This window comes from Phyllopteryx taeniolatus, chromosome 12 (assembly GCF_024500385.1).
Source record: "Phyllopteryx taeniolatus isolate TA_2022b chromosome 12, UOR_Ptae_1.2, whole genome shotgun sequence".
NCBI lineage: Eukaryota > Metazoa > Chordata > Actinopteri > Syngnathiformes > Syngnathidae > Phyllopteryx > Phyllopteryx taeniolatus.
Genome location: NC_084513.1, coordinates 1434107 through 1459480, shown reverse-complemented (window position 1 = coordinate 1459480; position 25374 = coordinate 1434107). Strand labels below are relative to the sequence as shown.

The 25374-nt window shown below is 42.6% G+C and overlaps 2 protein-coding genes across 3 annotated transcripts in view; one reads left to right on the top strand and one right to left on the bottom strand.

Moving 5' to 3' along the window:
* ttll4 (tubulin tyrosine ligase-like family, member 4) overlaps nt 1-8954 on the bottom strand; it is a 41334-nt gene extending 32380 nt beyond the window's left edge. For both annotated transcript variants that reach the window (XM_061793264.1, XM_061793266.1), the window contains exons 1-2: nt 8796-8954; nt 992-1885 (exon numbers count right to left, since the gene is read on the bottom strand). In XM_061793264.1, coding sequence (XP_061649248.1) covers nt 992-1333 — 342 coding nt within the window. In that variant the 5' untranslated portion in view covers nt 1334-1885; nt 8796-8954. The remainder of the gene's footprint in view (nt 1-991; nt 1886-8795) is intronic.
* A 1791-nt stretch (nt 8955-10745) lies between these two features.
* On the top strand, nt 10746-24627 carry si:ch211-67e16.11 (uncharacterized). Its single transcript, XM_061793183.1, has 8 exons — nt 10746-11655; nt 15734-16012; nt 18238-18468; nt 18553-18723; nt 18864-18995; nt 19081-19247; nt 19350-19622; nt 20277-24627. Exons 1-8 carry the CDS (start codon nt 11415-11417, stop codon nt 20451-20453), a joined length of 1671 nt encoding a protein of 556 aa, XP_061649167.1. The 5' UTR covers nt 10746-11414; the 3' UTR covers nt 20454-24627.
* Nucleotides 24628-25374: the final 747 nt, after the last annotated feature.

Genomic DNA, 25374 nt, shown 5'->3' with positions numbered 1-25374 from the left:
AACATTTTCGGTTCATCCTGACATTTTACCCAAATGCTGAAAGTTTTTTTACCCCCCCGTGGGGTCATTTATACAAGTTCTATCACATATGCATGCAATGTAAATTATTATTTTAATGTGTAAACAAAAAATAATAATAATCTTTTTAGACCCACATTTCCAAATTGTTTATTTCTGTAAATTCCAACTTGGATATGATTATAGACACACTGGACACATCTAATGAGATTCAATTAGCATGTATTGTATAAATTCTGCCTTTACAACGATAATGCTCACTTTTGATTTGACTGTCATAGAGGAATTCATTTACAATGTTTGTGATTGTTGTTTTCCAATTTCAAAGTTATTTCATTTCACAACATAGGAGGGTCAATATATTAGAAACATGTCAAACAGTAAAGTTTTACACAACTACAAACTACAACCACAATAATAAGCATGTTGTTACAGTAATGCTCCACACATTCACAGGTCACTATTTACAAATTTGCATTTTTTTCCCCTCTCTGGATATTTGCTGAAAAACCCGCCTGTTTTTTGTGCTCTTTCCAATGCCACGAGACTTCGCCAAAGCAGTCTAAATAGGAATCGATGTCAAGAAAATATACTTAGGTGATACATCTCGATTGAGAGACAGGGTTTTTTTGTATCTCAGGGAGGAGCTACCTTTAGCATGGGTTGTGAGTGGAAGTTACGGAGAGTCTTCGTTGCATGTAGATGTGCATTTCCAGTGCAATTCTTTAAACTCAAATTATATGTCAGCCATTTACTCACAAGGGTAACACAATTTGGGGAGGCATCAATTACTCACTTTTTTATTGCTATTCGCAGCAGGTCCTATGCCCAACGAAAAGCGGGGAATTACTGTAAATGAATAACTCTCTGACTGTCAATTAAAATTGAACATTATTATCTCTGTCAAGGCAGAATTCTATTGTATAAATTGTGCACGTGTACCAAATGAGTTGCTGCTAAATGTATTGTGTACCTCGGACTTATTCATTTGGATAGAGGGAGGTCTTTGGACTGGTTCCAAGTTGTCACCGCTCAGGCCGTTCAGGATTTCCCTTTTGAGGGCGGAAGCAGAATGGTCGCCTGTGTCCATGGCGCTGCTGCCAATGGGCTTCGCCCCCGCTGACTTGATTGCACTTGGAATGCCATTAAACTTTGGTGGCTGTCTTGGCATGGCTGCGGATTGGCTCTTGGTTAAGTCCGCTTGCTCCTGAGCAGATGAGGAGGCCGGAAGTTTGGTGCGTTCTTGGTTAGAAAAAGGCACTTGAACAGTCGCAACAGTCTTTGGGTCGATGTTGACCGACACAGCGAGAGGCATGGCCGCGTCGCAGCAAGCCTGTGGGCTCCCTCGGTCCCAGGGTGGGGATTTGTTGGGTCTAACACTCCAAAACAAGACAAATTATTTTCCTTTGAAAAGACACGAGGTTTTGGAGACGTCAGCTTGAATTGGACGAGCCTGGGAATTTCCCAAACAGTTTTGGACAGGAAGTTCTTGCTAACTGCTCTTGCCGCTGAGCAACAGCAATCATCACTGCGAGCCAAGCTCAAATATCAGCAAGGAGAACGATGGCAAGCCACTCTTGGAGGAGACGAGGCATCGAATGCTTTCTGGACAGGCTCACAAAAGGTAGGCATGTATATTTCCTGTATTGTTTTTGTTTTCCTGAAGCGGTTCAGAGTCAGATACAAGACCAAGTCCAGCCTGGGAACATGAGTTTAACAAGCCAGATGATCTTTAATCCTTTGCGCTCATAATTCAAGTCTAGGCTTAACATGAGTTTAAAGTTGCACAAAATCTTGTAAGACGGGCTCCGAATGTGTCCTCATGTAATTGTTGTTCCTGGATCACTTCTCAGGTCAGTACAGGACACTGTAACAATAAAACACTGGGGATTATGATCAGTCAAAAATCAAAATATATATATATATATATATATATATACACATATACATAAAATATATGTTTAGCGAGTAGCATAAGTTAGCTAACTGTGTGCCTTTGTTAAGACGGGTAAATGATAATGATGGCGAAACGATCTGGCGGTGATACATCCACTCACCAAGCCAATGCTAAAGACAAATGCAGTTCTTTTCAAATGGAAGAGCTATGTTTGAACAGAAGAACAAGGTGAAATTGGGAGATATTTTTATTATTATTATTATTATTTTTTTTTTTTTTTTAAGCAAGAAGGCTGGGCTGCTCTGTAAAACATGCTGCAAAGCCAAAATACAAAGCAAGTTTTCGAAGGAAAAGGTGTGGACTGAATGGAAGTTGGACTATCTCTAGCGTTATATTCCCCATAAAACTAACTTGAAGGCTGTTGGAATCATATGAACACGCAAGATGGAAATGGGGATCTGTACATTATTGAAAGAGAGCGCTGAAGATCAAGAGAAAAGGAACGAGCTTGCACACAAAAAGAAATCCGACCTTGACCAACTTAAAGCTCTTATCGACAATATTCTACTCGCCATCAAAATGAATGCATTAATGCAAGCAAGCAAGAAGCCGATGGGGCCATCAACCTAGACAAACTCTATTACCACTGGAGAAATGAGAAATAATGACCGGAAAAATAAGGTGAAACTCAAGTCCTCAATTAGATTTGTGCTTATTATAGTCTCATTGATTAATCATTTTTATTTATGCATTAAAGAAAATCCCTGAAATCATTTCTTTATCTTTGGAAAATAAACACCTCTCATTTGTTCAAAACACTTTTTTAATAGCTGTTCATTCTCGTACAGGAACTGATCAGATCAATACAAAAGTGTGGATGCCTTTAATACTTACAGAACAGGACCGTCAACCCAATATACAAGATGCTACACAGCTCACAAAAAACACAATTTGTCATTTTCATTTTAAGTGGCCCAAATCATTTATATTAGAAGTAAACTAATGGAAATTACTTCTGTATTGAGATTATTTTAAATAAACCATGTAAATTGTTAAGATCTAAGGTTTTGTTCAGGCGTGATATGGGTGTGGCCGTAGTGTGGATGCCTGATGTTGGTCCCAGTGGCCAAGGAATGCACAGGGAGTTTGTGTGTATGCTCAGGCACATGAAAAATTCAAGGGAACAGTGCTGACGACCACTTACCACTTAAATGACATTGATGCACTTATGAGGACTAAAAGATGCCAAGTTTCAGGAGCAACGTAAACCTATTTCATTTAAAATGCAGTGCTCCCTTTGCACTACAATTCTGTGAAAATCAATAACTCCCATAGAAACATTTTAAGAAATTGAATATTGTAAGGGCGGCACGGTGGACGACTGGTTAGAGCGTCAACCTCACAGTTCTGAGGACCCGGGTTCAATCCCCGGCCCCACCTGTGTGGAGTTTGCATGTTCTCCCCGTGCCTGCGTGGGTTTTTGTTAAATATATTGTAGAAGTTATCATTTATTTGCTTAGCTTGCATTAGTATTATGGACGATTTTAGATGTCTCGCCTTCAAAAAGATGACTCAGCATCATCCGATGGAAGGGCGCCTGGACCAAGGACGTGATCGGATGTGGTCGGGGACGTGACAGGTGTTGGTCCAATGTTTTGTGTTGTGTCTTATTGCTTAGAACATTATGTCTGGGAAAACCCCTCCTATTTTCAAATATCCTTAGTGTGTTGTGTCTTGTAGCTTAGTACGTTATGTCTTTTAAACTTAGAAACCTCCCTATTTTCAAATAAATGCAGGAGCGACGGGAGAGATTGTTTAGAGCGTGTTGAGAGGCTGTGATCTGAACAATCTCCCATACGCACTCCTCATGAGAAAAAGAAACCAGCGTCTTCATTCCTTTTGTGTCTATTTTTTATAATGTTGGGTAAGATAAATCCAACAGTTTTCTCCGGGCACATCCCAAAAACATGCATTAATTGAAGACTCTAAATTTCCCGTAGGTCTGATTGTGCGTGCGAATGGTTGTTTGTTTGTTTGTATGTATGTGCCCTGCGATTGGCTGGCAACCAGTTCACGGTGTACCCCGCCTCCTGCCCGATTATAGTTGGGATAGGCTCCAGCACGCCTGCGACCCTAGTGAGGAGAAGCGGCTCAGAAAATGGATGGATGATGAATATTGTAAAATGTCAGTCAACAGTTTTAGTCAAAAAAGAGATTGTTTTGGTGGAACCCTTTTGAGTTTTTTCATACACTGACACAACATGTAACAGTATTTTTATGTATACATTGATTTACAAGGTAGGCGGATAACTGAACACTTTCTGAATAGTTACACTTTGGTTTGTATGGTGCGATGAGTCCGTTGAGGTTATCAAGATTTCCAGATGGAGGCATACATTTCCGTAAATTTTAAATGATTGGTGTTGTTTTATAAAAAATACCAAGATGGCGCCTACCTGTGTGGTCGCCTCGGTTACAAGCTCTCTAGTATTGTTTTTGTGTTTTTCGTTCGTCTTTGGAGACATTACACGACTCACTTGCACAAGGGGAGACTTGCTAACCATTAAGGAGGCTACTCTTTCACCAACTTTCGCAAATCCGCTCAGTTTTTTCCCCGAGTTACTCAACGGAGCGCCATCCACGGTCTTCGGCGCATGGAGGCGGAGCCAGCGCCACAGAGGGAAGCGAGCCGGCATCCAGGTGAAACTCCGCAAGAGAGGATACAGATTGGCGTTCCCGTCGATCCACCTCGCGAATGTACGCTCCCAACAAAATGGACGAGCTTTATCTTCTGATAAAGACCAGTAAAGACACCATGTGCTTTACGGAGACTTGGCTTTGTGACGCTGTACCCGATGTCATGCTTCCCGGCTTACATCTTGACCGGGCAGACCGCGACATGGAATCATCGGGGAAAACAAAAGGCGGCGGAATATGCTTCTATATCAACGAAAAATGGTGTACGGACATCACGGAGGTCAGCACACACTGCAGCCCGCATTTGGAGTTGCTGTTTTTTAACTGTAAGCCATTCTACTCGCCGCATGAGTTCGCATCATTCATTCTCGCTGGCGCCTATATTCCGCCTCAAGCTAACACGAACGCCGCACTGCTAATGCTCGCCGAAAAAGTCAACGAAATTGGAAACAAAAAACACCCGTACTCGCCCCTCATTATTCTCGGGGACTTTAACAAGATAAACTCAACCACGAACTCCCTAAATACAAGCAGCACATCGACTTTCCTACCAGGGAAAATAACATTTTGGACCACTGCTATACTATGCTAAAAAACACATACCGTGCCAAACCTCGTGCAGCACTAAGCTTGTCTGATCACTCCTTAATTCACTGAATACCGACATACAGGAAAGAAATGCGTGACGCCTACAGTGAAAACAGTGAAAAAGTGGACCATTGAGGCAAAGATGGAACTTCACAGCTGTTTAGACTGCACAGACTGGAGTGTCTTTGAAAATTCAGCTGGCAGCCTGGATGAATATACGGACACTGTCACATCCTATATCAGTTTCTGAAGAGGTGTGTGTACCAACAAAGTCATTTCGCACATTCAACAACAACAAGCCGTGGTTCACTGCCAAACTTAAGCAGTTTCGCCAAGCCAAGGAAGACGCATATCAAAGCGGGGACAGGGCACTGTATAATCGAGCTAGAAACCAGCTGACTAAAGAAATTAACATTGTAAAGAGGAACTATGCAGCAAAGTTGGAAAAATAGTTTAGCGCTAACGACTCTAAATCAGTCTGGCATGCATTCCAATCGCTGACAAATTACAAGCGACAATCCCCCCAAGTTGAGAACAATAGCACACTTGCCAACGACTTGAATACCTTCTACTGCAGATTTGAAAAGGACACTTTCACACCCCACACCCACCCAGCCGCACCACCGACCACTATCACACCACCGACTTCTACGTTAACCATCCGCGAACAGGATGTGAGACGCATCTTCAAACAACAAAAGATTAACAAAGCGGCAGGCCCAGACCATGTGTCCCCATCCTGCCTCAAAGTCTGCGCGGACCAGCTCGCTCCAGTCTTCACTCAGATGTTCAATAGATCTCTGGAACTGTGCGAAGTACCATCCTGTTTCAAACGCTCCACCATCATTCCAGTCCCCAAGAAACCTGCAATCTCGGGTCGAAATGACTACAGGCCTGTCGCCTTGACATCTGTGGTCATAAAGTCCTGTGAACGTCTCATGCTGGACCACCTCAAGAGCGTCTCAGGCCCTCTGCTGGACCCCCTGCAGTTTGCCTACCGAGCGAACAGGTCTGCGGATGATGCCATCAACATGGGACTGCACTTCATCCTAGAACACCTCGACAGTGCAGGGACCTACGCGAGGATCCTGTTCCTGGACTTCAGCTCAGCGTTCAACACCATCATCCCTGAACTCCTTTCCTCCAAGCTTCTCCAGCTCAGCGTCTCACCTGCCATCTGCCAGTAGATTTACAGCTTCCTGACGGGCAGGAGACAGCAGGTGTGGCTGGGGGAGGCCATCTGCCAGTAGATTTACAGCTTCCTGACGGGCAGGACACAGCAGGTAAGTCTGGGGGAGGCAACCTCATTCACACGCAGCATCAGCACTGGGGCGCCCCAAGGTTGTGTCCTCTCTCCCCTGCTCTTCTCTCTCTACACGAACGACTGCACCTCAACACACCCGGCTGTTAAACTCCTTTAGTTTGCAGATGACACCACTGTCTTCGGCCTCATCAAGGACAGTGACGAGTCTGCATATCGACAGGAAGTGGAGCGGCTGGAGTTGTGGTGCGGCCGACACAACCTGGAGCTGAACACGCTCAAGACTGTAGAGATGATCGTGGACTTCAGGAGGCATCCTTCGCCACAGCTGCCCCTCACGCTGTCCAGCTGCCTTGTGTCAACCGTCGAGACCTTCAAGTTCCTGGGAATTACAGTCTCTCAGGACTTGAAGTGGGCGATCAACATCAACTCCGTCCTCAAAAAGGCCCAGCAGAGGATGTACTTCCTGTGGCTTCTGAGAAAGCACAGCCTGCCACAGGAGCTGCTGAGGCAGTTCTACACAGCGATCATCGAATCAGTCCTGTGTTCTTCTTTACCAGTTTGGTTTGGTGCTGCTACAAAAAAGGACAAACTCCGACTGCAACGGACAATCAAAACTGCTTAAAGGATTGTCGGTACCCCCCTACCCACCCTTGAGGACTTGCACGCCGCCAGAACTAAGACAAGAGCGTGCAAAATCCTCTCGGACCCTCCACATCCCGGTCACCGGCTCTTCCGGCTCCTTCCCTCAGGTAGACGCTACCGATCAATGCAAACTAGAACTAGCAGACATTCCAACAGCTTCTTCCCTCTTGCAATCACCTTCTTAAACACCTAACCTCCAATTCCATTGCAACATTTTGGCAATTTTTTTTCTTGAGTTTGTTGTCACATTTCTGTCGGGCCAATTATATATTACTCGTGCACTCACTGTAGTAGTCTCACCACGCTGCACTATTTGCATATCTGTTGTTGACCAATACTGGCCACTCATGCCAGAGTAGCATCTGCTCCGTTTGCACACTGACTGAGGAGTATCTGCAACATTTGCACAATCAACATTGTCCCAGACTATCGTACTACTCGACGTCTCGGCGCCCTTTGCACAATGGTCTTTGCACCGGACTATTGTAATATTAGTCATTCGAACTGCTCTAAGTGCTAGAGGGCTCTGCATCTTTTTGCACAATTGTCAAAAATTTTTTTTACCGGTATTACCAGATAACTAGCAACCCTTTATTGCTCAGTGACTGTTTTTCTCAATGTCTTTATGTCTCAAACGTGTTCTCTGTCAATTGATTGTCTGTTGTCATACTAGCAGCTCCAATTAACAGAGACAAATTCCTTGTGTGTTTTTGGACATACCTGGCAAATAAAGATGCTTCTGATTCTGATAAACAGTACATACAGTAGGCAGAACCACTTTGGTCTGTAAATTCCAAATGTGAAAATGAAAAAAACATTCATTTTACTGTTGAAATTGCAATTGTTTTGGGTCAGAAATTGCAGATTGTGCATAAGATTTCCAAGAACATTTGCAACAAGATAGTCAATAAATTAACATTTTCTGAATATACTTGAATAATATTTGAACCAACACAATTGGACATTTTTGAAAATGTATAGCTTATTAAGCCACGAATATACTGGTCCGGCAGACTTGAGATCAAACTGGAGTGAATGTGGCCTACAAACTAAAAGGTGTTTGACACCCGTGAACATCAACATCACATTACAATACTGTTTGTTGTACACTGTATGTCTTTATTTTTTTTATTTTTTTTTTTTGGGGGGGGGGGAGATTTCTTTTTTTTGCCTTATTTTATACAAGTCGGCATTGCACAAGAAAATCACCCATGTTGTATCGGGTCATCATTTGCGATTACTCAAACGCACTAAATTACTAAGAGTGGGTTCTATCAAAATAAACAAGTGGGATGCGATAATAGCAATAAACACCGGATTAACTCATCCGAAATATGAAAGTGATGTCAAGATTGTAGATGGAGACCAACAAGTTCAAATGACAAGTTTGAACATGAGTGACGAGGTGTTAGCCCTCTGTTCAAGTCTCTTGATTTGTGGAATATACATATTTATTTATGCCACACAAATAGGCTTGGGGAGAGAAAAAAAAATTAAAGTATCGCTTTATCGGACACCTGTGACTCAAGATTTTGGGGGAGCGGAATCAGCCGCTAGCGTTATGCTAGCTTTCAATCGTGTGTTGATCACCGCTACGCCATGGCAACAAGGGCCACGGCGCTCCCAAAAAAATTCAACGATAAAACACTTGCTTTTGGTATAAGTTGGGTAAAATAATATCAAACTTACCTGCTCGTACTGAAAGAGGCCAGCACGTTGTTTGGCAGTTCCTCTCAGAGACTGGCTCCACTCTCACATGGCACAGACAAGAGTCTGGCTGCAGTGGCTGGAGGCTGACCAGACCGGGAGGGTAGTGACGCATCACGGCCATAGATCGTCTATTCAGTTACGGATTTGCTCCCGACTTCCGGCTCACGAGTTGCTTGGCGCGCCCTCAGCCGGTCTCTAACGTCAACGCACGTCACAACCTCATCAAAACGACTGGATAGTCATCTATTTTACATGTATATATTTTTTAGCTTTTAGGAAAAACAGTGCAACACCAAATTTGGGTGGACCAAAATATATATTTTTTCCAATTACATGAATATAATTTGTGATAGCTGTAGATTAAAAATAAATAAATAAACATTCCCAACAAGTAGGACAATAATTTGGAAGCAGGTGTCTTTCTTGAAAGTACTAAAAATCAATATCATTATTATAATACCGTTGACAAACGTGTTGTTTTTATGACGTAAAAGTTTATTTGTTATTTTATTGTACAGCAAAGATATTTGCCGGGCAAATACGGTAGGAGAACCAAGTTTTTCATTTTCTTTTTTTCATTTTTTATTCGCTGAAACCTCGCCGATTCGCTGTTTTAGTGCTCTTTCTGAAATTGCCCTAAGATGCCACAAGATGTGTAGTTAAAATGTTTTATTGCCAATTTAATAAGTATGTTAAATTGCGGGGAGGAGCTAAGTGTTGCAGTACAGTAATGTTCACAATTGAGGGTGCTGTTACTCCAAGATATTTGTTTGTGACGCCATCAAAGACGAAAGCAAAAAAGCAACATTCCAACTTGAACGTTGACTCGAATGATGAGAAGTGAGTGGGCGTGCGTTGCGGCCAATGGCAACTTTTGAGCATTTCAGTAAAAGCTCACATTCACGTTCAGTACTAAGTTTAACCTCGGAGGCGCAATAAGTTACTGTATGGGCATGTGTATAATATACACCCTATATTTATATATAAAACGTGTCCAGTGGCCCCTTTGTGTATACTAAAAATATTTTTCTTACATTTTAATTTTTTCTTTTTACCAATTATTATTCTCTTTTTTCTTGTCCTCTTTACATGGCCTAAAAAAGTATTAGTAATGAAAACACTTTAAAAAAAAAAATAATAATAATAATAATTATTATTATTATTATTATTCCTTGAGTGCCACTTTCCTTCATTACAGTACCACAATTTACATCCAGCTATCTCCAATCTTTAAGTCCATATTTCTCCATGAACTGTGGGGTCCTGATTCCAGCAGTAGTATACAAACTTCAAAGCAGTGTATAACACAATTCAGTTTACATTTTCCACACCATTTTCACTAACTTAACCTCATTAGGCTTAGCTGGAGCCTATCCCATCTGATTTTGGGGCGAGAGGTGGGGTACACACTGGACTGGTCGCCAGCCAATCACAGGGTAGACAAACAACCATTAACAATTGGCTCTTTAATCAACCAACCTATTTTTGAAACGTGTGAGGAAGCGGAGGAAGAGAACATGCAAACTCCGCACAAGAAAGGCCGCAGCCCACTTTTGAACCCTGAACCTCAGAATTGTGAGGCAGGCATGCTATCCATGGTCTCTATTCTATTCTATTCTATTCTATTCTATTCTATTCCATTCTATTCTATTCTATTCTATTCTATTCTCAACAGTGTTGAGTCTTTTTACTTCCCTTCTTCCCACAACTTCTCTGTCCTCTGCTCCATCCTTCATCCCATCTGGTCTACCTCCCACTTGCCTTTCTTCCCTCTTTTCCCTCTCACCTTTCGCCATCAGCCTTCCCTTCCTTCCCCCTCTTTCTGTTATCTCCTCCCCTCTTTCTCTTTCCCAGCATGCCCAACCTTGCAAGAGAGAGAGCGAGAAATAAAGAGGCGGTTGAAGAGCCGCTACAGTCCAGTCACTGAGAGCCAAGAGTGAGCAGGACGAGAAAGAGGAGAAGATGAAAAATTGAATTGTCTTCCTCCTGGATGATCTTTTAACTTATGAGCCTGACAGGAATATCACTGAAAAGGGAACATCTTTTCATTTAAGGCAAAAAAAAAGCACTTTTTGTCCTGTGCTGGGATGACTATTGAACACAATTTTGTCTTCAACATCCAGGAGAAAAGAAGAATAAAGACAAAGATATAAAGGAAGCTAAAGGAAGAAAAACATTTTTGTTTGTGGTTTCTCAAAGAAGAAAAAGACACTAAAAACTATCCAAATATCTTGTATGAAATATATCTGAATCAATTTTTACACCTATAGATGGGAAAAAGGAAAGTTGAAGACAAAAAGGAGATTTCAAAGGCTCAAAAGGGATGCAGGAATCCCACTTTGGAAAACAGCAAAAGTAAGGAACTTGTATTCGGAGAAAAATTAGTCACACTGAGGATCTAGTAACCAAGGTGAAATCCCAAGGAACCAGTTTTAAAATGGATGAGTAAAAACACAAAATGATTATTTAAAGGGAAAAGGAGAGGGAATAACAAAGTTAAAGTGAGAAAGGGGTGACAAAAGAGGAGAGCAACAATAGAAAGTGATCTGAAAAAAGACAACATAAGAAATCAAGAACCAGAAGAAGCTGACTGGGAAAATGAAACATCCTCTTCTCATCTTCATCCTCCACTTGGCAGCAGTGGCGTTGATGGCAAAAGGCGTGCCCCAGCTGCAGCTGGAGCGCTGGGTGCGCTCGGGCCTGCAGTCCCTGCAGTGGGACCAGCTGGACCGCTGCCTCCGCTCCGCCTCTCACGCCGAGACCGAGTGCCGGCGTCTCGCACACCTGCCTCCCTCCACTGTGGCGGTCTATGCCTCTGAACTGCACACTGCCACTGCAGGTGAGAGATCAAAGGTCACACCTTTGATATACAGTGGGTACGAAAGGTATTCAGACCCCGTTACATTTTTCACTCTTTGTTATATTGCAGCCATTTGCTAAAATCATTTAAGTTCATTTTTTCCCTCATTAATGTACACACAGCACCCCATATTGACAGAAAAAAACTGAATTGTTGAAATGTTTGCAGATTTATTAAAAAAAGACTGACATATCACACAGCCATAAGTATTCAGACCCTTTGCTGTGACACTCATATATTTAACTCGGGTGCTGTCCATTTCTTCTGATCATCCTTGAGATGGTTCCACACCTTCATTGGAGTCCAGCTGTGTTTGATTATACTGATTGGACTTAGCCACACACCTGTCTCTATAAGACCTTACAGCTCACAGTGCATGTCAGAGCAAATGAGAATCATGAGGTCAAAGGAACTGCCTGAAGAGCTCAGAGACAGAATTGTGGCAATGCACAGATCTGGCCAAGGTTACAAAAAAAAAAATCTGCTGCACTTAAGGTTCCTACGAGCACAGTGGACTGCATAATCCTGAAATGGAAGATGTTTGGGACGACCAGAACCCTTCCAAGGGCTGGCCAAACTGAGCAATCGGGGGAGAAGAGCCTTGGTGAGAGAGGTAAAGAAGAATCCAAAGACCACTGGCTGAGCTCCAGAGATGCAGTCGGGAGATGGGAGAAAGTTCTAGAAAGTTAACCATCACTGCAGCCCTCCACCAGTCGGGGCTTTATGGCAGAGTGGCCCGATGGAAGCCTCTCCTCAGTCCAAGACAGATGAAAGCCCGCATGGAATTTGCTGAAAAAACAAACACCTGAAGGACTCCAAGATGGTGAGAAATTAGATTCTCTGGTCTGATGAGACCAAGATGGAACCTTTTGGCTTTAATTCTAAGCGGTATGTGTGGAGAAAGCCAGCCACTGTTCATCACCTGTCCAATACAGTCCCAACAATGAAGCATGGTGGTGGCAGCAGCATGCTGTGGGGGTGTTTTTTAGCTGCAGGGACAGGACGACTGGTTGCAATCGAAGGAAAGATGAATGCGGCCAAGTACAGGGATATCCTGGATGAAAACCTTCTCCACAGTGGTCAGGACTTCAGACTGGGCTGAAGGTTCACCTTCCAACAAGACTATGACCCGAAGCACAAAGCAAAATAACAAAGAAGTGGCTTCAGAACAACTCCATGACTTTTCTTGAAAGGCCCAGCCAGAGCCCTGACTTAAACCCAAATGAGCATCTCTGGAGAGACCTGAAAATGGCTTTCCACCAACGTTCACCATCCAACGTGATAGAACTAGAGAGGATCTGCAAGGAGGAATGGCAGACGATCCCCACATCCAGGTGTGAAAAACTTCCCGTTGCATCATTCCCAAAAAGACTCATGGCTGTATTAGCTCAAAAGGGTGCTTCTACTAAATACTCAGCATCCATCCAGCCATCCATTATCTGAGCTGCTTATCCCCACAAGGCTCGCGGGAGTGCTGGAGCCCATCCCAGCTATCATCGGGCAGGAGGCGGGGTACACCCTGAACTGGCTGCCAGCCAATCCCAGGGCACATATAAACAAACAACCATTAGCACTCATAGTCACACCTACAGGCAATTTAGTCTTCAATCAACCTACCACGCATGTTTATGGGATGTGGGAGGAAACCGGAGTGCCTGGAGAAAACCCAAGTAGTCACGGGGAGAACATGCAAACTCCACACAGGCGGGGCCAGAACCCCGATCCTCAGAACTTTGAGGCAGACACTCTAACCAGTCGAACACCGTTCCGCCAATACTGAGCAAAAGGTCTGAATACTTATGGGTGTGGAATATTTCTTTTTTTTTTTTAATAAATCTGAACAAATTTCAACAATTCAGTTTTTTTCTGTCTATATGGGGTGATGTGTGTACATTAATGACGGGAAAAAAAATAACTTAAATTATTTTAGCAAATGGCTGCAATATAACAAAGAGTGAACATTATAAGGGGGTCTGAATACTTTTCTTCATAGAAACAATTACAACCTTTTGATGGATAACAAAAGTGAATAATTCAAATACTCACATCAGTAAAATAAATTGACTTTCAAAAGGAAATTCAGTGGTCCATGTATTTACCATAATTGATCAAATTATATGAAAATGACACATACATAATTGATAACTTCATGAGAAAAACTAATCAGGTATTTGACAGGGGTTGCCAGCATACAGCCTGCGAGCCATGTATGGCATGCCATCCAGTCCTAAAAACAAATAAAACCTCAGAGAAACTCTTATAAAAAGCTCCCGAACATCCATCCATCCATCATCCGTACCGCTTAGCCTCACTAGGTGCCTGCATGGGTTTTCTCCGGGTACTCCGGTTTCCTCCCACATCCCAAAAACATGCGTGGTAGCTTAATTGAAGACTCTAAATTGCCCGTAGGTGTGAATGTGAGTGTGAATGGTTGTTTGTCTATATGTGCCCTGCGATTGGCTGGCAACCAGTTCAGGGTGTACCCCGCCTCTCTTCCAGAGTCAGCTGGGATAGGCTCCAGAACGCCTGCGACCTTAGTGAGGGTAAGCGGAAACAATTAACCAATGAATTCTCACAATATGTGATAATACAATTTTTTTGGATTGTAGCACCACATTTTTTTCATAAATTTAGTATAACAACTATCAGGGTTAGGGATTCAAGTTGGCAAGCTGAGGTTTCACTCATCGGTTAGGGTTTCAAACAAGGATTTGCATTTCAAATCAGTGTTTGAAGATGGGGTCAGTGTTTCAAATTACGCCCTCAAGCCGGGGGTAGGTTTATAAACTAGGTTTAGGGTTTCAAATTAGTGTCTCAAACCAGGGTTAGGGTGTGAAGGTAGAGTTACAAAGTAGAGTTTTTAAGGTGGGTTTGGTTTTCAACAAAGGATTAGGATTTCAATTTAGGGTTTTAAAACAGAGTTAGGTTTTATATCCAGGGTTTCAAGACAAGGATTGGGGTTCCAGATTAAGGTTAGGGTGTTAAACTAAAATTAGGCTTTCAAAGTAGGGTTTCAAGCTGGTGTAAAAAATTCAAATGGGGGTTTAAAGCCTGGGTTGGGGTTCCCAAATACAGCTTTTAAAACAGGGTTAGGGTTTCAATGTTAGGGATACAAATCAGGGTTTCAGGACTGGAGTTAGTGTCTGGGTTAGTGTTTTTTTTAGGGTAACACCAGAGTTAGGGTTTCAGATTTAGGTTAGTTTTAAACTACGATTAGGGTTTCAAAGTAGGGTTTCAAAACAAGGTGAATGTTTCAAATTAGGGTTTCAAGACCAGGATAGGGTTTCCAAGTAGGGTTTCAATGTTAGGGATCCAAATTATGGTTTTAAGACAGGGGTTACGCTTTGAGTTTGTATTTTGGTTAGGGTTTGAAAGTAGGGTTTCAAGATAGGGTAAACAGGTTTCAAATTAGAGTTTCAAGTTAGGGAATCAAATTAGGGTTTCATGACAGTGTTTTTGTTTCAAAATAAGGTTTAAAATGCTTTAGTGGTTGATTCGGGCTTAGGCTAACGTTAGGGTTAGGGTTTTCTTCCACACCATTTATTTATTCATGTACTAGAATCTTAAAGTGAATGTTAAATAAATAAACTGTTAATACACTGTTTTTGGTTGGAATAACAGTTTTAAAGTAAATCCTTTCAGATTTTTTTCTTCCGAGAGGCCTGAAATTAGGTCATTCGAATTGCTCAACCTTATCTACGTCACTAGTAAAGATCTCCACCTACCTCTCTGCTCCCGAATCAAAGAAAAGGGGGCATACATAGCCAAATATGGACAAAGCGGTGACAAAACTGGGTCAAACAGAAGTAGTTGTCAGAGGGGCATTTTCTGGACACCCACTTGTATGACAAAAATGTTTTTGGAATTTTGAACGGATTTTTGTGCATGGGACACACTCAGGTCATGTTCAAATTTCGCATTAAAACACCTCTGGTATGTATACAGTATTTCAAACAACTGGCAGATCCCAGTAGGCTCCAGCTCCCTGTGACTCTGTACAAGAGAAGCTGCATAGAAAATGGATGGATGAACATGATTGATTTACTTTGTGATCCAGGTGCCTCTGACAAAGTTGTGGCCATCCTCCCGGACTCTTACTCCTCCAATGGGATGATCAGCTCCAAATTCCGGGGTGCTTTCAGCATCAACCCAATGGTGAACGGGAGGGAGAGCCGCCACAGGTACCAACCGCCTTTACCTGCCTCCATGACCCACGACGCGGTGCTGGTGCTGGACCCGAGTCCAGGCGAGAACTTTGGACACCCGGTTGGCCTTTTCTACGTGGACCTCAATGTGACAAAGAAGAGATGCTCCCACCTGGATGGCATTTACCTGGGTGAGTCTAGTTGATTGCGTTTCAGCTCCATCTAGTTTGGATTAAACACAAATTAGAATGGCACTCAGTAAAGTGCAGATCTCCACCAAAGCCAGATCTTTCAGAGATACCGAATGGCTGCATATATATAGCTCCAAAAGTAAAAATCTCGGCTCCTCATCTTTTTCTTTGGTCCGAGTCACACCCTTCCACAAAAGTGGTTTTCTTGTTCTTTTGCTTTTTGTGCTACAGTAGAAGGGTACAAATAAAAAAATTTACTTAGTGCAACATAAGAAAGGCTCTGCCTCTGGGTGTACAGTAAAATGTGAGTGATGCAATTCATTGAATATGACGAAGCTTTTTTTAATCGCAGCGATTTTGATGAAATTCCACTGGTGTGACTGTGAGTGCAAATGGTTGTTTGTTTATATGTGCCCTGCGATTGCCTGGCGACCAGTTCATGGTGTACCCCGCAGATAGCTGGGATAGGCTCCAGCACGCCCGTGACCCTAGTGAGGATAAGCGGTACAGAAAATGAATGGATGGATGGATATTTAGTTTATTTTTATACTTGTATAACAGTTTGACATGGCAAAATGTTACTTATTGTCTGCACTGTCGGGGTTAGGGTTAAGATGAGGGTTAGGTTTTATGATGTGACAGCATAACCCTGAAACTTGACCATACTTCCGATTTGAAATGAGATTTGGAAGTCAACCAGCATCATGGAATAGTTAGAATGTGTTCACCATCATAATTAATCACACACACTTAAAATCTTTGAAATAATAATATTTACTGTTAAAATGGTACAATTTCTTAATAATGTTAGCCTCCTGTACGGTCTTGTAAATGGCAAGTTGTTGCAATAGTTAGAGTAGTAGTGGTATTCCAAAGGTGGCCGAGCCTGCGAGTGTTTTATTTAGTGCGTTCGAGAAAGAAATTCTGTCTTTAACTGAAGCAGAAGAGACAGTGAAAGTTGGGGATGCTTAAAGCACCCTTTTTTAGCTCATTGCTTTCTGCAAGACATTTTCTTCACTGGGGCGGTTATATACATTCAGTACATATTTATACACTCAACTACTGCAACGTTGTGTACAACTGTATCTAATCAGATGCACAACAAGAGCTTTATCACAAATGCCGTCTTAAAAAGGTATTAATTTAATGTGATTTTAGTTGTGGTTGTAGTTTGCAGCATTGTACAATGCTGTGGCCCCACTTATAGTACAGCTAAATAAGGTAACCACTTGTATTATTAATAAATATTATTATCAGCAGCGTTATCATTGTCAAAGTTGTTTTTTTCATATGAATCTTATATTGAGTCTCAAATTTTGCAGCGTCGTTGTCCATTTGAGGCATGCAAGTCAAAAGTTGCTAATGAGTTGACAGCATGCAAACTTGTGCTTTTTGGTGGTTTGAATAAATGCACATCACAACAGATATGAGGCCATCAGGGTGAGCGAACAAAGTGCTTCACAGGATAAAATAGTCAGTCTTTCCTGAATAGGAAAATTCAGTCCAAAAAGTCTTTGAGGGAAAGAAATCCAAAAAGGAGGAAACAAACATGCCAAGCATCACTTCCATCATAATGCAACAAAAACTCCGATAGACAGACGCAAAGCGCCAATACTGAAAGGACAGACAGGAAAAGACTCCACAGCCACCCACTACTTCAACCTTCCCATACCCACCCTGCAGCAATATACGTAGATCAAGGATTGGCCTCCACAGCCACCTTAGGATCCACAAATGGGACAATCCTACTGCGAAAGGAACCTCTTACTCAAACCTGAGAGACTGTAATGAAGAGTAGTTCACATAGCTGTTCACAATCACTCTGCCTGGCAATCTGGTCTACCTTTCCCCTTTTCAAGTCATCTGGGATAAGCTCCAGCTCCTCCTGTGACCCGAAGGATAAGCAGCATAGGAAATGGGTGAGTGGATGGAGGGTTGGATAGATGGAAGGATGGATGGATGGACCGATAGTACTATTTTTGTCACAAACAAGAAATGTAGGGTTTTGTGTAAAGCAATTTCTGATAACACTTCCTGAATGCAAATTGGCCTGAATGAACAAGAAATGCTCTGTCACCCTTGACTTCAGCCATAACCTGCATGACCTTGACTTGAAAGTCACAGGTCCTTAGAAATGGTTCTTACAAAGCAACTATGCTCATCATCCAATTACAAAAGTTTCAAGAACTTTTTGAAAAATCTGTGCTCTGTGTCTGCACCTTCAGGAGAGGAGTGCTTGACTCAGGCCTTGAAAGGTCGCTGTCAGAACCAGCTGAAGCGTCAGCAGGCCGGGCCTGAGAGGCTTATGGGTCATGGGCACAGCTGGCTGCTGGGCGGAGCTCCACGCGGGGGTACTATTAGCAGTCCGGTCAGTGGACGACTCTGTGAGGTCCACTTTCTCCCATTGGTAGTCGGAGTTGGAGATGGCAACCGGACCCAGAGGCTCAGATGTGTAGGTGAGTTTCAACGCGCTAGAGCCTGAGGTCAGGAATATGTTCATGTGTCATTTTGAAGACATCTCATATCCTTGTTTTCAACAGATCATGCAGAATTTTCCAGGTGCCCTCAATCGGTACCAATGGGGTCCCCCAGTTTGCCCATCTCCAGCTGTGAGCTGAACAAAAACACCAGACGTTGTCACCAGCAGCCATTGGCCACTCACCTCTCCTGCCGCCTTTACCAGACATGCGACCATGCTGTGCTTATCTCTGGTATGGGTTAACAATGTGCAAACAAATCTGTGGACCGTTGCCAAGTTAACCACATGGTTTTCGCCTCAGTGCCTAACAGAAAGTTGTTGAAAGCACAATTCTTTGATAGATCAGGTGACAGTTTTGTTTGTTTGTGTCAGGGGGCTGGCGGGAACAGATGACATTCCAGCGACATTTGCAGAATCTTCAGAGGTTTTACAGAATGCTCCGGATCAACGGTTTCCACAAAGACCATATCAAGACCTTCTTTGCCAGCAGTGGTCACATTCCAGGTAAGACTTCAAAGAGACATTAATATTATTTCATTCTAAATGTGACAGTGTAGGTAACTTCTTTGTCCATGTTCTTCCGCTGCAGAAGACCTGGAGGGTGCCCACCCAGCCACGGAGAAGGCGGTGATCCGTAACCATGTGTCATATGTCTGTAGGAAACAGCACTGCGCCGACTCACTGGTGCTTTACCTGAACTCGCCCACGCGCAACGACGGCACCATGCTACTGTGGGACGCCAACCTCAATGGCATTGTAAGATAGAGGGAGACACAAAACCAGATACAGTTGTTGATCAGATTGCGGCAGAACACTGTGCAACTAAAGTAAAGACTTTAACCTGTTTCTCCTTTCAAGGGTGATCTGAAGGAGCGCTACTCAGTCAGCGAGCTGTTGACCGATCTGGCCGGCTGCAGGGCAACTCGTGTTTTGTTGTTCGTGGATCAGAGCTACAGCGGCGTTCTGTTCAAAAGGCTGCGAGGCTCCCAGAAACATCTCAATGTAGTTCTGATCCAGAGCCAGAAAATGCAGACGCAAAACTACCAGAGCCAGAGGGTGAGTCCAGGCTGGGAGGACGGCAGCTGGGCTCACATCGGACCGTCAACCTGCTTGCTGGACCACCTGGAGAAGGTATTTTATTGAGACAAGCTATACACCTCTCAACAGATTCAAAGTTAGTCAAAGAAAGCTTACGTGGAACACTTTTTCCTTTTTTTTCATCAGACGTTTTCTGAATGATCAGAAAAAGAAAAGTAATGATGCGGCAGTAACATCATTGGATTAGAACATTGGTTCTCAACTGTTGTCACCCTGGGACATGCATTTTTCTATTGTTGCCAAGTCGCGAACCACTATTACAGATTGTAGGAAAAATTAAGGACATACATTGTTCAAAAATAGCCTTTGAAAACATATGAATATCATATTTTCAACATCAACATCAATATTGTGGCCTCTTTTTTAGGAAGGCTGCAGACTAAAGCAACTAACAGTTTTTACAGTCTAAATTATGTCTCTCTACTACCTGTCTGAGACTCACCCACAATTGCTTCTTGACTCACCAGCTGAGAATAACTTGTTTACTATTACTACTACTACTTTAAGTTTTTTTTTTTTTTTTTTTTTTAAACATGCTTTGATATGTCAACAAATATTACAGTCCTCAATTCGTTATATATTTGGTGTTATGGCTCTCAACATTCGTACACTATTTTCAAGGAAACCTTAATCAATTTCAAGCCCACCGAAATTGTCCTTATAACAATACTAACAACCTGATTGCAGAGTGCGGGTGCTTCCCACCTGCTGGACCAGTGGGCCGGCCTCTTAAACATCACCATGGCAGGAGCTCCATGCAACGCCACACCACCACTGACAGACAGCGAGATGCGGCGATGGTACCAGGGATGCCAGAACCTGCCGACCGCACTCTGGCACAGGAAGTACCGAAGAATCAACTAAAAAAGGGACAGATTCCCTAAGAGACTGACCGGAAACAGAAAGAAATAGTGGGCAAGACCTCACGTGCACAGAAATGACATGTTAGCGTTTATCACAGGCATGTGTAGTTGGACAGTAGATGCAATGCGTGTGGGTTTAGTGTGTGTTAGTTTGTGTGTGTGTGTTTGTATGTGTTTTCTGCCCTAACGCTGAACTCAGACTGTAACCATGGCGATGACAGCTCATCCCAAGGGGGTGTCCTGAACCTGAACGCCATTTGTGTTGATATGTATGTGTGTGGAGGTTCAGCAAAAGGACAGCCACTTGGGTCAGTATGTGCGTGTGTGTGTGTGTGTGTGTGTGTGTGTGTGTGTGTGTGCGCGTGCATGTCTTTAACATTTCACAACCGATCACTTGTCTCCTTTTTTTGTCCACAGAATTTTTTTTCTTTGCTTCCTCTTTTTGTCCATCATTCACCACTCACTCACACCTACTCACCTTTTTTTCTCTCTCTAATATGACCTCATATACTTACCCTTTTGTCCAGCGCTCCCTTTATTCTATTGCTCTTCCGGCTGTACTTTGACTCTGTTCTCAACTTGATTGGCTGCACACTATTGTTATCATTTTGCAAAGAAGTTGAGATTTTAACCCACAACATTTTTACATTCACTATTTGAACCGTATTTCCACAAATAGTGGCTGGAGATTTTGAGGCAGATGTTGGGTGTCCTTTATTTGTAAATAAATAAATAAAAAGGTGGTTTGGGAAATACAGGGAGTGCTGTTCATACGACACCGAACTAACTCGAGTCAGATCACACAAAGTCTCTACAACTAACCTAGTGTATATGCGCATGAATAGTTACAGAAAATATTTGTATGGAAAGCGCATGCCAAAAATAAAAAAAATTATCAAATGAAAAACAGTTAGAAAACCAGAACAATCCCATACCTTTACTCCTATGGTTGGATTGTGCACTAGTTCATATTGAACAAAATGACCAGTATTTAACAATTAATGTTAGGAGGAATAACAAGCAGCACGGTGGTAAAGTGGTGAGCAAGTCTGCCTCAGAGTCGAGGGTTCAACTATTGGCCTGTGGGTTTTTTCCAGTTATTCCGGCTTCCTCCCACATTCCAGAAACATGCATGTTAGGTTAATTGAAGACTCTAGATCATATATGTCAAACTCAGGCCCAGGGGTCAAATTTGGCCCATGATGTAATTATATTGGGCCCGCAAGACCATATCAAATGTGTATTAGAGCTGGCCTGCCACTATATAGCACAGCGCCACTAATATTACAAATTCCAGAATGCTTTGCTAGTGTGTTGGCCCATCAGTCTAGCACCTTCCCTTTCTGTTGCAGTCGTTAGCAACTATGCTACCAGTCTCCTGGAGCAAATTTACACTTCCCCTACCCAAAAATGGCCAAACGAAAGATGGAAAACGGTTAACTTCCAAGTGGGAGGCTGATTATCTGTTCACTAAAGTAAAAGACAGACCTGTTTGTCATGTGTGGAGCAACATGGCTGTAACAAAGAATATAACATAATTGAATTGTTGTTGTTTTTTTAATGCCCTTTATCAACTCCTAAGCAGGGACTGTTAATAGTTTGAAGTTTGGATTTTTATTGAACGACATTCATATTTTTTTTGGGTTGTTTTGTTGTTGACCTTTTTTCATTTTGGCCCACCGTGAATTTGAGTTTGACACCCCTGCGTCTAGATCATCCGTAAGTGTGAATGTGACTGTCGATGCTTGTTTGTCTGCGTGTCTTGTTTGTTTGTGTATCCCGGCTCCAGCTCACCTGTGACCCAAATGAGGAAAAGCACTCGAAAATAGATGGGTTGTATGAAAAGGGATGACTATTATTACGGAGCAACCACAGGTTGGAGTCTACTAGGAATGCAAATAAGACAATAACATAAGATCATCTTTAATATTGTGCAGGGAACTTATTTACAACATGAGTTGGTTTTCACTCTTTCACTTACATCATTCATTTGATGGAAGTGAAATAGATCTAGTAGATTCTGCTGCTTTGGTTAGCAGCAGAGTTAAAATGGGCTTCGATATGGAAGTTAACTCTTCAATGAGCAGAGATAATTATGAGGTGTGTCAGAAAGGTTTCAAGACTGGTGTCACAAAAGATATACAGTACAGGTATTTCAAACCCAAGCTACAAACTATGAGTTTTCCCCTTCAATGTAATTGCCCTGGAGTGTGTAATTGTGTGCTCAGCTCTCTGCAGCCATAGAACTTTTTTCCACATGGATATCCTCTGTCAGGTTGTCAAGCAATCAGCGGTGTGAGTTATGACGAGAACAATGAGACCGGACTTGCTATGGATCTTCGAGTACGACACAGAGACCAAATGGTATAGCCTTTAGTGGAAGAGTCTGACGTCGCAAACGCAGAAGAAAGCTAGACAGTCAAAGCTCAAAGTCACGTTGATCACATTTTTGATGTGAAGGACATGGTCTACTGAGAGTTCTCGGCACGGGGCCAGGCTATCAACCGGTACGTCTACGAAAATATCCTGCGGCGTTTGCTTCGTTGAGTGTGCGAGAGAGGCGAGAGTTGTGGCAGGACAACTTAGGGGTGCTTCATGATGATGCCTACTCACAATGCCCTGGGCATCCGACAGTTCCTTGCCGAGAAGAATGTCACCGTGCTGCAGTTACTTCTCACCCTAACCTGACCTGACTTTGTGCGTTTTTTGTTTTTTTTTACTCTTTACTTTAAGAGGGTTTTTAAGGGGACCTGTTTTGAAGACGGAGATGACATGAAGAAGAATCCCAGAAGAATCCTTGCTGGAGTGCATGAAGGCTTGGCAAAGAAGGCTGCGAAAGTGCATGGGACTCAAGGGGAATTACATTGAACGGGAAAACTCATAATTTGGGTTTGAAATACTGGATATTTTTTGTCCTGGAACCTTTCTGACACACCTTGTTAGTCAGCTACCATACATTTGTATTCTGAAATGGAAAAAGAAGCCAAATAAATAGGGAGGCTTTTATATGTTTTATTTTGAGGGACAACCACTACTTGAGGAATTAGGGTGCAGGTAGACTGAGTCTTTACGCTGCAATTAGCCGGTGCACCCCACCTCTTATCCAAAAGCAGCTGGGATTGGCTCCAGTTTTCTCTATTGAGTACAAGTGGTATAGAAAATGGACTGATTGATGGATTTGTCCTCAGAAAAAAATGTTTTACTTGGCTTTCAATGACTTCCCTAAAAGCAGAAAAACAACGGTGAGAAGACAAAACAAGATCTAGTTGTTCTTATTTGACATACCAAAATGATGCCAGATTTGAAAACGCAGAGGTGTCTTCATGTGCCGAATAGAGGAAGAAGAGTGAGGGGGACGCTGAGGACATGGAAGCAGAAGCTGAGATTGGCCCGCTACGATCATGATTAAGATATGAAGCACTGAGACTGCCCTCACTGCTACACCGGCTGCCCATGGCTTTTTAATAAGGGCACTGCTCCTGTGTGTGTATGCGTGTGCGTGAATGCTGAATCACTTGAACTAGTGCAGACACTCTGGTAGGAACTCATCACTGACAACATGTCGTGTACCTTTTAATCGCTGTTGTGCTGTACATGACCTCCTGCTATGTTTGTTTTTTTTACCCCAACTAACCAGAGACACTACATGGACAAAAGCAATGGGACACATTCCACATTACAAGAAGTGAAAAGTGAAGAAAATGGGAATTGGGCAAACTTTTCCTTGTATAACTGTACTTTTTGCGTGTTTATTTGATTATTATTTTTTTGGTTGTTCATCCCAATCATGATTGACGGCCTTGTTCTTCCAGACCCAACTAACAGGGAACAGAGATGGGCCTTCCCCAAACAAACTTCTTACTGGTTATTTAACTGGTTAAGTTGTGTCTGGTTAAGTTTGAATCCTTTTGTCCACATAGTGCATCACATAGTTGATGCTTGTTCACATAATCTACAGTAAAAGATGGAAGCTAAGGAAACATTACCAAATGTGTTGTTTGACAGTTTGGACCAACCACCCATCTTGTGTCCAAAAAGTAGCTGTGTGTGTATATTCACAAGATGTGTACAGATTATAAAATGACAATTAAGCAGAAATGTTTCTAGTGGCATAGAGTATTTCACAGAATGTAGTCAATAAAGAGCTTACAGAAATCTATACTGTATGTCTGTGCTCCACTTGTGCAGTGTTTATTCTTTTCATCAGTCCTTATAACTGTAAATTAATGGAATGACCCCATTTGGACGCTCATAATTGCTTGCTTCCGTTTGGTCCCTCTCGTTTGAGTGCTCCTATTTGGGCGCTCTTGATTGGGAACCCCCGTTCGGGCAGTCGTGTTTCGGCGCTCCTGATTGGGTGCTCCCGACCGCATGCTTGGCAGCGTGGCAGTGTATAGCCAGCAGTTCATGGGATGCTAACAAAAAAGAAAGCATGAATATAATCTTTGATCACATTGGAAGGGTGTCTGAAAGTGGTACGCTAAAGATCAGTTGTCAAAACCTCAAACTGCAAACTAATTGTGCACCAGAACTGCCAGAAACTATTATATATTACTAACAGCCTCTAGCTTGGATACCTTATTAGAAATGGATTGTTGGTGCATTGTCATGTATCAGTTTAACACTACAGGAAAAATGAGTCATTATGTGGTTTGTTGTGTTTTTCTAGCGGGGTCCTTTGAGATACTGTTCTCACAGCAACCAGCCATCTGTCTCTGTCCAAGTCACCCTCAGGCCGCTCATATAGTTTTACTCCAAACACTGACCTTTGACACCGGCACTCATGAACCATCCAGGATGTTTTTACCAAAACAAGACCAGTAACACAACCAGCTCAGCGAAAAACGAGCAGCTTGACTCTTTGAAACAATGGTACCAAACGCAGCGGGTCAAGTAAATGCACAATTTAGAGAGCAAAAAAG